At 43.1% G+C, this 16,298-nt stretch overlaps 1 protein-coding gene across 11 annotated transcripts in view; it reads left to right on the forward strand.

Annotated features, from left to right (window-relative positions):
* arvcfb (ARVCF delta catenin family member b) overlaps window positions 1-16,298 on the forward strand; it is a 176,818-nt gene that overhangs the window by 75,259 nt on the left and 85,261 nt on the right. For 10 of the 11 annotated variants that reach the window (XM_028413823.1, XM_028413825.1, XM_028413824.1 and 7 more), the window contains exon 1: window positions 9,558-9,759. The exons of the other annotated variant lie outside the window; for it this stretch is intronic. In XM_028413823.1, coding sequence (XP_028269624.1) covers window positions 9,739-9,759 — 21 coding nt within the window. In that variant the 5' untranslated portion in view covers window positions 9,558-9,738. Of the gene's footprint in view, window positions 1-9,557; window positions 9,760-16,298 lie in introns of those variants that run through there. 11 annotated transcript variants of the gene reach the window in all.

Here is a 16,298-nt window from a genome sequence, read left to right on the forward strand (position 1 = left end):
TTCCTTGGCCGCAGATTCTACATATTCTTCAACTTGCTGAGGTGGGAAGCTAGAAGGGGATGTTGATCATAGTCTCTGGTTCAGACAGCACCTGTGTGCAGGTCAGGGCCTTTGCCTTGTCAGTATGTGCGTACCTTGAGACTCGCTCCATCCACATAATGAGGCGATATGATAAATGCATCAGGTTGTTCTCTTTATCTCTGTCTGCTCCTTGCTCAGTTTTCCTCACACACTCGCATACGATCCTCAGGCTGCATGATGGATTAAATGGAGCATGGATCAGTAACCGAAAGTTCAAATTCCCAACCCCAGGGCCAGGCTCAATGAGGCCTGCCATTATTTAAAGTTAAGTCCATGAACGTAAATGGGGACCAAGTCAATTTAACAAAATCAGATGCAACTAGACACCTAATGAGCGTGATAAGCCACTGATGTAGATAGCACTCCGCTACGGGGTGCTTATCTCGGAGCAGACTGTGTCGAAACATCAGTGGGCAACACTTTTATCTGCCTTTATCAGTATTGTTAGCCTTTTAACACAGCCGGCTCAGCGGGGAGCAAATAAAGATGAGGCAAATTATATATCAGCTCAAAGAGATGCTGCGGGTTAATGCAAACAGCACAGCAGTTAATGATTGGTCACTTCAGACAGTCCAATGAGATGCTGTTTTTTTTTTTTTTTAGTCAAGCTCTCAAACATAGTGTCTTGATTTTATGTGATCCAGCCCTGCCAAACGACTCAAATAAATCATACAGTGATGATTTGGCAGGAGTACAGTATGTAGCAGTCATTTCCACATCACATTTAAACTCAAGATGATTTGTAGTCTTTTGAGTTCACTGAGAAATCTGTTGGCTAATGTTCATGTGAACATAACCGTTTTACACAAGAGGGTGTGGGCACTCCAGTGGCAGGATGGTGTCAATCAGTCAAGGGAAAAGACACTTGGTGCACATATTCATGGTACCCAGAGGATAAAATCTGCTGTCTTTTTTGTCACTGTGAGCCCCTCAGCATAGTTAAAGGCTATTTGCATGGTTGTTGACTTTGTTTTGATACACAGATTAGAAAGACAATAAAGAATAGTTGAAACTTTTTAAGAATGTCATGCTAAGGTCTTGTTTTTCTCTGGTTTGCATCACCCATTGTAATTCAAGTTCATGCAACTGAATTGAATGAAATAATATTGTAGTTCAGCTCATTCTTATTATAAAAAGTTCTTTTATTTTGTTTGTTTTGTCCCTGCATGATGTCCACACATGATTATACTGTATGTGTGTGTGGTAGAGGTTCTTGTAAACAGCACTGCCCTACTTTCTAATTGAATTCTAATCCTTATTCACTTCAATATAACACCTAGTGAATGGCCGCCAAGGAAAAGAATTAGAGTGTTTATGCTACTATGTTGTCCTGTGAGAAAAATCAGAACAAAGCTGTCGGACACTCCATTAGCTTGTCTGATGAAATTATCAGTAGAGATTCAGTGACACGGATCAAGGAGAATTAAAATCCACATGCATAGATAGCCCCACCATGTGATCACTCACATGCTAACATCATACCCGTTCCTTATTTGATATCACGTTGCCCTTGGTAATTGATTTTTGCCTTAAGGGGTGTTATCGTGCTGGCTCTGAAAGGTCAAGTGGTGCATGGTGACACTTCTATGTGTGGAGAATGGCAGACAGCACTCAGACAAGCATGTCTGCCTGTAGCAAAGGAAAGAAGGTGACCTTATTTCATACACACCAGACACGGCTAATCTATCTACCCACAGCCGCTGCCCAGGCACATGCGTACATCCTATCTTTGGTTGCAAAAAAGTCACTCTGGAAACTTGGGGTAATTTTTTTTTCACTGTGGATATCATAAAATGTTGCTGTTTGGTATTCAGATACTAGATTCAGTGGGCTTCTAGCAGAGCTGAGGCATATCATCCCTTTGTGCAAATGTTGTGGGAAGTTTTCAAAGGCTTGTGAGCTTTAGAGAGAGGGAACAGTGCAGCCTTTGATCTGTGCTGCTGTCTGTGCTGAAGATGTACAGGCCCCGGCCCTGCGATGGCACCACAGCACTCAACCAACAATCGCTCCAGCCTCCCTCCACCCGCTTTCATCCCGTATAACCCACAGCCCCCCAGTCCTGTCTAGGCACAATGGATACAAAGAGCTAAGGGTGCTATAGCGACAGAAGATCTATCCACGCACTGGCAGGGCTCGGGAGCCCCCTTACCCTCGTAAATCACCTGCCTAACAATGAGCCTTAGTTCACCCCTGCTCCCCTCCTATATATTCCTGTCTTCTTCCCTTACTGTGGCATCATAAACTGTCTTGCCTCCCATAAAAAACCCTAATTACCTTGGTGTGAAAGTGTCTGCCTTGTTTATTTTGGTATACCACACTGTATCCTTCCTAAAACATTTTCCTCTCATTATGGAGCAGCCTGCAGAAACGCCACATTAAAATCAAATGTTTCTGCTCATATTTTGGAATCATCTTTGCAGAATTCTAATGAGACAAACTGAGCAGCAGCGTTGTTCAGGTGGATTTTCATAAATGCTGCAGACAGCCAAAAAGACTGGAAGTTGCTCTGATCCTACGCCTTCTTCTTCCATATCGCCATCGATTCCTGCCTCTCTGCGCTCCATCATCACATGCCCTCTCTTGCATTGAGAAGCCTGGCCTTCCTTCTTGGTTATATTTTCGCTTGTCGTATTATGCGAGCACATGCCTTTCAGACTTGCTGAAGATGATACGTTAATGTTATTAGCTCTGTCCTTGCAGCCATTGTGTGGAGAAGGTGGCCCATCTTTACACGTTGAGCTGACACATTCAGGTTAATTTGAAGTGTAAAAAAGGCAATGCAGTATTAACAAAGCAGAGAGCATGTGCCATTACTGTCCTAAATATAATCTTTTATTAACCCCATGTCAACACTAAAAGTCAAGTTTTTAGGCAGTAGCCCATGAAACACAGTGCTAACTGCTTAAAGTGTGGGGGTAAATCCCTTTTTGGAGTCTCATCTCAGAGGCTGACAGGAATTTTTACTCAAGGTTGGGGTTGTGCATATATTCCTCTTGGTCAGGTGAACAAGGAGAGCGAGGTTTGAAGGGGAGGCAGTGGAAAAGCCTTTTGTACTGTGGGGCTATTTATATTCCTCTGGGGGCGGCTCAAACCTTCCTTCATCCTTCAACTCGGCCTTAACGTTGGTGGACTTAATGCCTGTCCTGGTGCACCTTTCTGCCATTTGATCACAATCCATTAAACCATTATGCTCACAAAAAGCACTCAAAGAGGCATCTAAAAAGCTGCCCCCATTTCCTTCACCACACATATACACAGAAGTGTACTTATGTTCTTCAAGATGTCCATAAGAGACATTTGGGCTTGGCTGTTAAATTCAGACCCCGGCCCATGTGTTTAAAATAAATCAGTGCCACCTGAGGAATGTGACCTTAACCCTTCCCAGTGTCCGGCAGGTTTTGTAAACAAGGCTGGACCCTGGCTCCCTTCACTTGAAAAACCTTAATTGAAAACAGTCTCTTGAGAACTTTTATTGTTGGAGGAGTTCTTCAAAGCACTGATTTAATTATCCCCACGAGTTTAACATACCTGTGCGACATTTTTACAACATGACTTACAAGCATGTAAATGATGATCAAATGAGGAACAGAAGCAGTTTTGAGTCCTGGTATGTATGGGAGGTTTGAGGAGGAAATGGACACTTCTTGGGACTTTCTTTGGAATTTTGAGTTCTTTAATGAACATTGCAACAACATGAACGCTTCAGTTGATTACACAGCAGAATTAATCAGTGTTTCAGCCATGCATTCCTGTCCAAATCAAGCTAATATTCATCTGGATTGTTGCATTCAAAGTTTAGCTCAAAATACAACTAAAGCAGACAGATAATGATAATACCCCCTCAAGACCAACTAGCTCAACAGTGGATGAATCAACTCAAAAGGGGGCAACCCAACTCTTGGTTGGGTACTTCACCTAGGAACGTCTCAGCTCTCCTTGATGGTAACGGAAGCAACCCTCTTGCTAGTCTCTCTAAATCATCCCTCATCCACCTTACCTGTGCTCACTGGAGCGGTGTCAATTCTTTGCTGCAGCAGTGTAATTCTTTACTTCAGATTATTACCACAAAGTCAGGTCCACCTATTGACTTTGCACTCCAACTGACTGACTTAATGAGTTGTGGCATTGCCCCTGGCTGAGAGGCACTACTACACATCTGGGCAGAATGTAGAAAAAAAGAGACTGGACATCAGAGCGCCTGGGATTTTGCAAACCCTTGCTGTTCCCTGTGTCACAGGGTTGCTCACACACATGCATGCACATCTGAAAATCACATCGTTTGTACTGATGTACACTGGAGGCAGGCTGCAGGGCTGTCGTTTTCTGTATTTTGGTGTTTGAAATGAAAAAAGACAGGGCAGAGAGGGCAGACTGCTTCAGAGAGAGTGAACATATGAGGGGTGATTGATAAATCTGTGTCTACTACCTTAAAGGAACACAACACCATTGTATGAAATTGGGTTATTCACTGACTTAGATGAGTGGGGAAACAGATTTTGTGGTGTGAGTGTGGTGCAGTATACAGCCTCTGCAAGTGTTTGTGCTGTTGCGAGTGGGAAATGTCTCTGCTTTCGATGACCAGGCTCAACAGGACCAGTCACGTCCTCCACACTCACACCACCTGTTCGTGTTAGGCCTAATCCTCATGTCCACAGGCTGTGGAGCGGCTCATAAAGGTGTGGTTCTGGTATGAGAAGTCAGCCTAGCCGAGCCAGTATGTTGATGGAAGTTGAGGGTTTTCAGGGGCTGCTTGATATCTCTGCTTCCATGTAGCAGTGCTTTGTCAGAATATAGTCCCAGGATCAGTCAAGGAAATCGCCTTGTGTTGATTCTTGAGGGACCTCATTCAAGCTGATCATTCATTGCTGAAACAGGCAAAAAGAATGCTGACCTATCCCACTAAAGGAGTCACAAACTGCTAGTCTTTACACTGCTGATTAACTTACAGCTTATTTACAGACATACCCTGGAGCAGACAGATAGAAAAGTTATGCTCAAGTAGAATAAATGTGAAAACATTTTCTGCCCATCAGCTTCAGACTGATGTTCGTGGACTCATTCAGTGTTCCAATTACACATGACAAGATGGAAAGCAGGGAATAGACTAATCCTGTTATACAAGTGTAGTTTTATTACAAATCTTGCTCCGCAATTACAGTATTTCAACATAAAAAAAGAAAATAAATGTATTTGATTTAAAGTGATGTCATTTTAACAGAGCTTTATTTCCCTAAATGAAGGCAAAATTGCCTTTTTGCAAGACAAAAGCTCCCCAATAGATTGGACTGTAATCCTCTGCATCGCTGACTAGACATTTTTCAAGGGGAAAATAAAACATAATAGTAAAAGTCATTAGATAAGGGCTTTCTCTTTGTACAAACTGTGCCATTGTTGGAATAAATAGCAGTCAGTTCGTAGCAGATCATCTTGCCCTCTCACGCATACATAATGTTTGACAGGCTCTCTGTGCAAATGTATCTTTAAAGGTAGGGTAGGAGATTTCATTCTGACGCACTTTTTGTTAAATTAGTGTAACGTCTCTTTACAATCCTATAGCAACCAATTAGTTCGGCAGTTTCGCTTTAAAACGAAGAATATGAATCATCTGTGGAAGCTATAAAACACTAAAAACATCAGCCAATCCTACGAGGTGCACCTGCGCGGAGTATTGGCTGGTTGTCACTCTCTTCCTGCTCTGCGTGCACCAGAGAGGTACGTGCATGATGGCTGAAGTCACAGACTGGTTGGGAGGTGTGGCTTCGGGGTGAGTTCCGAGAGAACGGGGCGTGTGTTTACTTTCAAAATCTGGCTTTTTTAAAATCTCCTACCCTACCTTTAAAGTCCACTTTTTGTGCATTTTATAGAGTGCCCCTATTATATTTTTAAGGTAAATGGTTGCAGAGTGGGAAAAAATAAACTTAAATGTCATTAAAGTCTCTTTGAAACCAACGATTATTAAACATTTTTAACAAGGCAGCACATATTTTCCAACTGCTAGTCCATTCTCCCTTTACTGTATCTCTTCTGTTTTTTTCTGCCTCTGTCATCATGAATGGAGGCAGAATCGTGATTTTAACAGATGTAGCTTCATTGGAGGTGTCTGGCTGTCAAAGCGCGCCTTGTTTCTGAACATTAACCTTTCTACCATCTGTTTCACACCACGTGTTCTGACAGACTAAGGCTGACTTCATGAGCTTTGATTATTATAACTCCTGATTATTCACACACTGCTGTGTATAATTTATTTTACAAAACCAAGCTGGACTCAAGAAACTTATTCTTTAAAACACAATGTATCACTCATTTTAATTCATTTTGGTCTCATTGAAGATTGAGATGATGAATCCAACTCTGTCTTCATCTGTCATTTAACAGCACGGGCATGTGTTTTCATTTTGCCAGACAAAAATCTATATTTGATGAGTTGGATCAAAACACTATTATCCCATTAAATGCTAATTATTAGTTCTTACGTCCATAGATATGAAAGTAGGTACCATCCTCAATATAATGATATTATGTTGAGTAAGGCTGATAAGGTGGCTTTACATTTATGTTTGTGACTGGTTATTTTTTCCTACAGTTTAAATCCTGCATACCACCTTTTTTTTGGTTACCATGGTGATTAGTGTCAGCAAAAATATTGCATGCATTTGTTCACACAACCATAATAAGTAACCTTATTATTTTTAGCACTCAGCAGAATGCATGTTATACAACTTCTGGCCTACTAGTTAGTACCAGATGGCAACTGCTAGCTATCATTATGGCTTTAAAACATAAGACAAGGTGTCACCCCAATCCTCTATACCATTTGAAGTTCCTCTGCACAGGCCTGATGTCCTATTGGGCCACCAGCAGGTGTTACAGGCACATCGTCGATTGTGCGCCTGAACATCATTCAGCCTTGTACTTACACTCTCTGTCGAAGGAGGCCTATCAGACCAGTAGCCGTGGACCTTGAGCACTTGTTTGTGCCTGCCTTGAGAGAGGCTTACCAGTGAGGATGCTCCTGAGGCTGGCTGAAGTTGAGCACAAGGGGATCCTCGCTCAGCCATTGATTGATATTTCTTGGGACTATCAATACATTTTTGGTAAAATTATGCCTTGATCATTTTGACTCACAATATTCCAGTGAAATTTTGGTGCAAACTCTTCTTTCCATACTTTCTATTTAGCTATGTTATTCTCAAATATTAATTAACACACTTCAGCTTCAGCTGGCGAACATGCTATTAAAGGTAGGAGATTTCACTCTGATGCACTTTTTGTTAAATTAGTGTAACTTCTCTTTACAATCCGATAGCAACCTATTATTAGGCAGCTTTGAATTAAAACAAAGAATATTAAACATCTGCAGAAGATATAAAACGCTAAAAACATCAGCCAATCCTCCGGGACGACCCTGTGTTGTGTTGACTTTCAAAACTCTCTCACTGAGTTTTCAAAATCTCCTACCCTACCTTTAACCCATATAAAAAAAATGAACAATTTGCATGCTGATGTCAGCATTTATCTGTATCAATGATGGCTACAGATTTAAATATAAGGCATAGAAATCTGACAAAGGTCCCTTAAAAAAAACACGATAAGCAAAAGCCACACATGTAGATTTATAGAGAAAGTGAGTAATCCTTCTTTTCTCATATCTGCTCCCATGAGTATCCCAAAGCACTTAATGGATTTTTAAACAGGGTTATGAAACTCACTCAATACTTAAATGGCTTAAATGGAATGTGATATTGCAGATCACGTACGAGATAGAAGTTATACAAGAGTTTGGAAACCACTTTTTGAAGGTAATGTTGGTTGGATGAATTCTTAATGGCTTTGTTGAACGTAAATAGATCTAAATGTAATGGTCCATGCTGGGCCAGGTCTTTCATTAAGAACAAATGGAGCAGTAACATTCTGGGACATGAAATAGCACTGCCAAGCCGGTGGAATGCAAAACCTCAGCCATTTCCCCTCCGTTTGGGACTTCTCCTTTTCTTTGCTTTCTTCTTTTAGTCCAGTCACCTCTTTCTCCTGTCTTTTCAAACTCCTCTCAAAGTTGTCCTTATACTTAAGCTTCCATCGACATTATTAGATTAACATTCCTGCTCAGTCTTGGTCACAGTCATAGTTATTTGAATGTGAATTCTTTCACGTACGTCCCTCCCCTCCCTTATATCAAGTGCAGTGAGAGGAACGGCACAAAGAGCTGAGAAAAGGAGCTGTGTAAGTGTGTGTGTGTGCAGGGTGTAAAAATTTGCAGAGTATGGGGTGCCTTCGCTTCAATAGGGGCAACTTTTGTTTTGTGTGTGAGCCCCTGTTTTCCCCCTCCTCCTCTCTCTCTCTCTCTCTCTCTCTGTCTATGCCAACAAGGGGGAGGGGTCGATTATTTGACAGACAGTCGCAGCTGGAGTGCATAGAGGGAGCTGGTCCCACCCCACTATAGATGCCGGAGATAGAGTGAGAGACATAGACCCAATGAGAGAAAGAGAGCGAGCAGGAGGAGAGAGAGCGAGCTGCTGAATTTCCAGCTCTTGCTGCCTGTCTGGGAACCCTACTTTCTATTAACACCCCCCCACCCTCACACACACATTCTCTCAGCCATGGAGGTTTTTGTTCTCTTACTGCCTAACTTTTTTGTTGTGTGTGTGAGTTTGGTTCAGCTCTGTTCCTCTTCCTTGGCTCCAGCTTTCATTACACAGATAGGGTTCTGCCTTTGCTCTGTGTCTCTCACCATTCCATACATAAATACAGCATCTCTGCAAATAAGAAGACTGGCTCCCCTTTTTTCAGCTGTGTGAAACTAGCCGTACATAACCACAATCACACTGGATGCAAGGTGAATTCGCTTTCAAAATAAAAGCATGTTTCAAAGACCCTCAAAAACTCTATGAGAGAACAGTCAATGTTTAGAAATCCAAAATGCCTGTCATTATTTAATACGTTTTCTATTGTTCTAGATTCCACAGTAGATGCCACGTAGGTGATTCATTTTGAACAAGAGCACAGATTTACACAGAATTAATAAATGTGTATTTTCCTGCCTTTCTGGCAACTCTCCTGACTTTATATATTTAATTATGTAAATTGTGCTGCTTTTGAGATATATAATTATCGCAGTTGTAAAGTTTTTTATTAAGTTTAAGCCACAGGCACTTAGGACTAATAGCCTATTAACCAAATCTGTTTATTTTAAATGCAGACTTTAATTAACCTGCAGAATGTATGCTGAGATTTTTGTTGCTTTTACAAAAAATCTACTCATAATAAAGACATCAAACCTTAATATGTTATTCGGCCATCTCTCAATATTCAACTTGAATCCTTTAAAGTTTTTTCTTTTTATTTCAAATTTCTACACTGCTCATGCGCACATAGGCAGTCTGAGCGCGCGCAGTCCTTTTATTTTGAAAGGCGCGCCGCAGCGCTTCCTGCGTTCCTCTCTAACCGTGTCGGGCTTGTCGGTGCAGAGTAGAGGATGGCTGCCTGCGTCTGAGCTGCTGCCTCTGTGCTCACAGAGGGAAAACTCAGCGTAAATAAACAAGGAGAACGTGAGGAGACGAGCGGAGGAGAGGAGGGAAAGGAGAACTTTTCCTAAAGGAAATAGTGACACCGGAAAGGTTTTTTTTTGTTTTTTTGGGATCGAAGGGGGGATTTTGAACCATGCCTGCTGAAGTGAAACAGGTTAGTGTTGCTGTTCCTACCGGCTCTCCTCTCATCGTATCTTCACCCTCTCTGACTCTTCTTTTTTTTGCTCTTAATTGATTGTTTGGATTGTGCTCTTGATTGTATTATCTTGCAGCATCACTGTTTATGGATTGTGTAGCTTTTTATCACTCATTTAAATACATACGAGCAGAGATTTCTTGATGTCTTTTAGGAGGTGTGTGTGTGTGTGTGTGTGTTTGTGTGTGTGCACATATGTGTCTACAAGTCGGTATGCATGACATACATGTGTGTACATGACATCAGATACATGAAGAAGTATGCACTTACACCACTTAGTAACCATTTCATTCTGTAAATAGTCCTGACCATGAGATATGTTTAGTGTCTGTGTGTGTGTGTGTGTGTGTGTTGGGGGTCTCCATGCTGTGACTTATGAGTGACCTGACACATTCATGGGCTCAGATGTGTCAGCAGCACCTATGGAATGACTTGTGTGATCCAGGGACAAGCAGTGAAGTATTGAAAGTTTGTCCCTGATCATCGCCTGCAAGGCTCTGAATGAGCCTACCCCAGGATTTATAGCCCACTGGCTGTAGTGCCAATTGTGTGAGAGACATGGCATTAAACCCTTTTGTCTTTCGCTTGCACAGATACCGCAGGAATGTGCTTTTGTTAGCTCTTGTGAGTGTGGAACTGTGTCTGTGTGGGTGTGTGCGTACCAGGGCATGATGTGCATACATTATTGGAAGCGTTCCCTGTGTTTGAAGCGCATCCACAGGCAGCCTACACCATCACAACGCTCTTTTCCCCGCCAAGCTTGGCAGCACTCAGATGCACACAAAAAAAAGGAAGTCAGACATGCAGAAAGAAAGTAAGTGTAGAGAAAAAAAATTGATTGAATAAGGTCAACTTCTCATCAGTGCTGCTTTTCTCGCCTGGGCTGAGAGAGGCGGAGTTAACAAACCCATGTCTGGCACACAAAAACAGCTTATCAGCTCTTTATGGTGCTATGATAATAATATGTTAACAGCTTCCCCGTGTGTGTGTGTGAGTGTGAGTGCCACCAGATACCAGGAGGAGCAGATTTTTCCTCACATTCTTTCTATAGCTTTTGATAAAGTTGAAACTCAAGTGTGTGCTGGTGGTATCAGAAGCAGGGTTAAAGTGGCTTGTTGGAATCCTGGCTTGGATCATTTGAAGGAAATGAAATGCATGTCAACAACCTGAGAGTATGTCTTCTCTAAATGCGTCCCAAAACGTGATGGAGAGGTGCCCCTCCTGTGTCCGTGAACCCCCGTCCGAGGTCCAGAGATGGTTGGCATACTTTGGGACAGGCCAGCATCGTGGGACGACCTTTTCAACTCTGATGGACATTCCTGGGAATGGGAACACCTGCTGGAGCATCACAGTTCACAGAGTCACACTTAGACCATATATGGGCTGAGGTCAGAGTTATTGTTTAGGGTGTCATTTTTTGCTTCTGCCATTTCACCCTTACCACCGAATCCTCCCCATTTTCTTTGTACTGTATTAATGTTTTTAGCAAGGGGAAAGGAGACGGATGCTGCTCTGCCTTGACCTCATCTTATTGCTGCAGCACAGCTTACAGTAAATGAGTTTTAGCCCACTGAAGATTACTGCACAGCCCACAATTAGTGAGGGAGCCTGCACAGACCACGTCTGAGTTAAATATAAACTGGCCTTTATTTTAGAACTACACCAGCGGGGTAGCGCCCAAATCCTTTAGAATTTAGTTGCAAAGGCCGGAGCATCCTCAGCTCATGAAAAATTTAAGAACAGATTTGTCGTGAAGGAGAAAAGAAAACATTATGAATAATCCAGTAGTCATCATCTTGCCAAGGTCTATCAAAACTTTACTTTTTCTCCGCAAGCTAGAAGGACCCATCTGAATAAGAAAATAATTCATCAGTGATTCAGCCAAAGACTAAAGCAGGTCTTGACTTCAGCTTGCGGGTTACTGCCAGATTCCTGACAGCAAGCGGGGGTTTCAGATGCAGCAACTTGAGTGTTCTCCTCCCTTTCTGGTGCTGTTTGAATCCTCACCCAAATTAAAATGCTGTCAGACTTCTTTCGGCGCAGGGGTGCCGTTGTGTGATGGCTCGAAAGTCCTTGCGTATCTTTTTTTTTTTTTTATTTCTTCCCTCAGGCTTTCCTTTTACAGAAGATTGTTGCACAGATCAATATTTGAAGACATGTAGAGCATGAAGAGTGGAGGTCATACAATAATAATGCCAATGACCGGAAACATATGAGTATTCAATAGCTGCTGAGAGCTGCCATCAATGAAAATGGGGGGGTTGGGCGCAGGATGGAAGCTGGGAGTTGGGGGGGGGGTGTCTTTGGAAAAGGTTTGATCATATGGTGATGCACGACTGGAGACCAGTGATACCAGATGGCCATCCTGTCACACAGCCTGTCCATGCTGGCCATACTCCCCATGTTTCCCATACCATTCCCATGGCTGCTGTGATCGCATGACCTATGATACAACATGGCTTGTCATGTCACCTTATCTGCCACCCCACCCACCATCCATAACACCGATCATCCTCATGGCGCCCTTACTTTTGAACAGGATTCCACGAACTTGTCAGTAAAGTGTTTTATTACTTTGCTATTGAATTGCAAAGCCAGTTTCTGCAGGCATGCTCAACCTTTTCTGTCTCTGTAGCCATTTTCTACTTGCTGAATTCTCCTCTGATGCAACACTATACTTTACATCTGCTCCTCCAAGGGGGTTAAAACAAACGGCAAGAATTATGTGCATGTGTATTTGACCTCAACACGTATCACGCTCCACTATACATAGCACACTGTTGGTCCTGGGCCTGTATCAAATGAACATGCCCTCAGGTTTTTTGGTGTTTGTGTTCTGTTGGAGGACCGTGGAGTCTCTGCCACTCAACCCTTGGCACCACACAGTTCCTCCCCCTTCCATCCCCTCTCTGCCTTGGCTTCCCCTCTATCTGTCCTAACCCATTTGGCTGGCTGACAGTGTGACCGATGTGGACCCGCACTCGCTCACTCACTGTCTGACCACTGGCGAGAACCATAATGCTCTCTCAGCTTTCATCATCACGCTGATGGAATTAAAAAAAAAGGGTGAGTGGCAGTAAATGGGAAGGCTGGAGATGGATGCTTTCATACTGCTTTGGAAACGGTATCGGCGAGAAGAAGCAGCGCATTAATGAGATGGCAGCTTATTATCTTCTTGCTTTTTTTTCCTACCTTTTCAGCTTTGCAGCTTGCCTGTTAAAATGTGTGCAGCCTGCACAGTATGAACCTTACAGTATATGGATATTGGTGTATTTCAAACCATGAAAACATTATAGTGGATTACTTTTAGTTCTTTTATTTGGTATACATAGACACGGCATCTGCCCAATCTCCCTTCTACACACAAATACACACACACACACACACACACACACACACACACACACACACACACACACACACACACACACATTCACTGGAGGTGACAGAGTTACATCAGCTTGATTCCCAGCTTATTTACTCTGTGTTTGTCTGCAGGCTATGGTCAGGGCAGCCCTGTTTATAACGGAGTTGAATTCATGGTTTCCCCTGACTATGTCCAATAAACAGCCTCCTATCTGTGCTGCTGGAAGAGCCATGTTTTGCGATCAGGTAGATAAGAAAGCAGCTTGCTTCTAGAAAAAGCAGAGGAGGCTTTGTCACTTTGTGATAGAAGCTAACCAGAATGCCTGAGAAACATCACTGTTTAGTCGTGCCGTGGTCCACTTCAAGGCTGGAATTATTTTAATGATAATATTTACATGATAATTTCATATCCTTGAGGTGGTGCGGTTATATAATAGCAACAGTTTGGATGTTACACAACCTGATGCTCTAATTCTGAAGAAACACTTTGCTGTTTTTGCATGAGAGTGACTGAGGGTTACTGAAGAAGACTCCTTTTCTTAATAACCCATGCAATTTTTTGTCAGCCCACGCTGGCTGGTACACAGTATGTTTGTGCACACATAATTATTCAGTGCATGTTTGCATGTGTCTCTACTGTAATTGACTTGTGGTTTTAAGTTGCAGATGTGACAGCTCTTTGGGTAGCACCACGGAGCAGTAAGGCCAATGAGCTATAAAGCTGGTGATTGATGAGACCACGACTTTCTTTTCTCAGCATCTGAGGATAAAATGGCCCTGACACACAAACAGACTGTACTGTAAACATTTCAGTGCCGTATAGATAGGAGAGGTTTAATTTCCGCTAGTAGAAGAAAACTATCATTCAAATGCATATACTTAATCTGTATCTAATACATACCATCAATTAATTTAATTGGTATGGTCTGAGCCATTTTTATAGGAATGCAAGTTCCTGACGTGGGGTTCCTTCTTCCATTTTCTTCACACTTCCATAGCTCCCTGCTGGGAGCACTGCTGCCACCCAGAACCTTTATGCGAGGTCTGGTTCTGGGGCCTTTTCAAAAGAACTGGGGCTTCTTTGACAGTTATGTATAGTTCATATAGGCTCCACCCCCTTCGTCCTGCAGCTGGGGACCTCTTAGTGGGGCCCTGAGGGGGAAGGTCAAAGTCCTCATAAAGCTTCCCTCAACCAGAAACGCAGGAACAAACGCCTTTTTCTCTCTTTAACCCCCTCCAGTAATACTCCACATTGTACTACTGGCTGTACATGCCATTGTCATTAGAGCAGGAGGAAGAAGCAGAAGATGGTTCATGCTCCTCTTGCGTGTTTAGTCTGGAACTTTCTTTTGAGGGATTAGCCCACTTCCTGCCTCTGGGCCGGCTGCTGGAAGCAGTCGGGATGGCGGGGAGAGCATTGATCCTCCCATCATCACACCATCTGTCTCATGCTGCCTTTTGGGATTAATGATTCCTTTCTGACAGCTCTTTAGTAGGGCTCTGTCAGTGATGGCCGACCATTCAGATTACACTGTCATGTGGCAGTGTGTGGAACCTGCATCTACGATTTACATAGATTCAGCCAGCAGACGCTAGTCTTTGTTTTTTTTTAATTCCAGTGATGCATTTAAATGAAACATGAAAACGTTTGATCAAATGTCAGCACACATTCCATCCATACCTGAGTAATCGAAGCCAAATGAGCTGCTCTGAAGCAGCGACTCGTTTAATGAGGCGTACATCTGCGGCCGGCTGTATTTTTCGGTGCATGCTCAGATGACATGTGACACATCTGTCGACAGTGTTCACCTGTAGACATACGCCCACACAGCATTCATATTTCACCAACATCAGCTGTAATCTCACATTAAATTTCTTCAGCACACCCTAGAGAAAGATAACATTTACCAGCAGTTACATTCAAATGCATGGAACCTTTTAGTAATTAGGGGCTCAAAGTACTTGGAAAGCCAGTGAATATCTATCTATAGCAGATCCATGTCTTGCTTACTTAGAGCTCAGTCACAAAGCCTGTTGGGTATTTGAAGTGCAGACTGACCGTTACTGACCCAGCCGGCGGTTGAAGTGCACTGATGAGGTCCGGCACTTCATTAGAATGCTGCTCTGAACCCAGCAACTCACAATAGTTGCTGTAACCGCTCATGGCTCGAGTCCAGAGAATAAAATGAAAGAGAATGATAGAAGAGGGAAAGAGGGAAAGTCCAAACCACTGTAAGCTGACCGGTTTCGTGGGGCCACAGCGGCCCCTGTACTGTAGCAGCCACAGCACACAAACATTATGCAAACCAGTGGCAAGAGTTCAGCCAAACCAGGAAGAGAGCCTCCTGAAAATGGGAAAGATAAACGAGTCACTGACACTTTCATTGCTGCAACAGTTCACTGATTTCTACAATAGAGGTATCCAGACACTGTTCTTATGCCATTATGTATGATGGCGCAGCATCGTTGTACATTTTCTCATCATCTCTTGATATGTGCTCATTCTATTCCCAGAGGAACCACTGGCGAACAATGAAGTGATGCGCCTCCCCGCACATTCCACAAGGCTCTGTTGAGCTGTCTAATGAACCTCTGCTGCATGCGTGGCCTGCCATGGCTGCTGGGGGCTTCCACAAAAATACCATCTCGCCCCATCACACCCCTTCATATTTAATTTGTTTGGAATGTATAATAGGCTGTGAAGTGGAGCGTGGTGCAGTGTTGATCTGTGCCAACCAGGTCTGCGGATATGGAGGGACAGGTGCCAGCCATCCGTGGAAGGTGCTGTACTTAACACTCTGTGCCGGGTTGGAGAGCGTACAATCTTGGCCCTGTGGTGCGGGCTTTTAGAGCTGCCAGTATCCTGTCACTTTGGCCAAGCAAGCTTTTAGTTTAGTAATAGGACATGGTGTCTCTGCGTCCTCTTTTTGAAGAGGGGGCAGCTGAAAGTTTGAATGAAAAGACTGTGTCAGAACTTGTATTTTGTTTTCACCTGTGACATTTGGATTATCTGTGTTCTGAAGATTGCCTCTTAAATTTACCCTGTGCGTCACAGCTCCTGTTTTCCCAACTGGACCTTTGGCTGCCATGGCATTACACTCGCATGAGTATTTATTTCCCTGTGGCATTTT

The sequence above is a fragment of the Parambassis ranga genome, chromosome 9 (genome assembly GCF_900634625.1).
Source record: "Parambassis ranga chromosome 9, fParRan2.1, whole genome shotgun sequence".
Taxonomy (NCBI): Eukaryota; Metazoa; Chordata; class Actinopteri; family Ambassidae; genus Parambassis; species Parambassis ranga.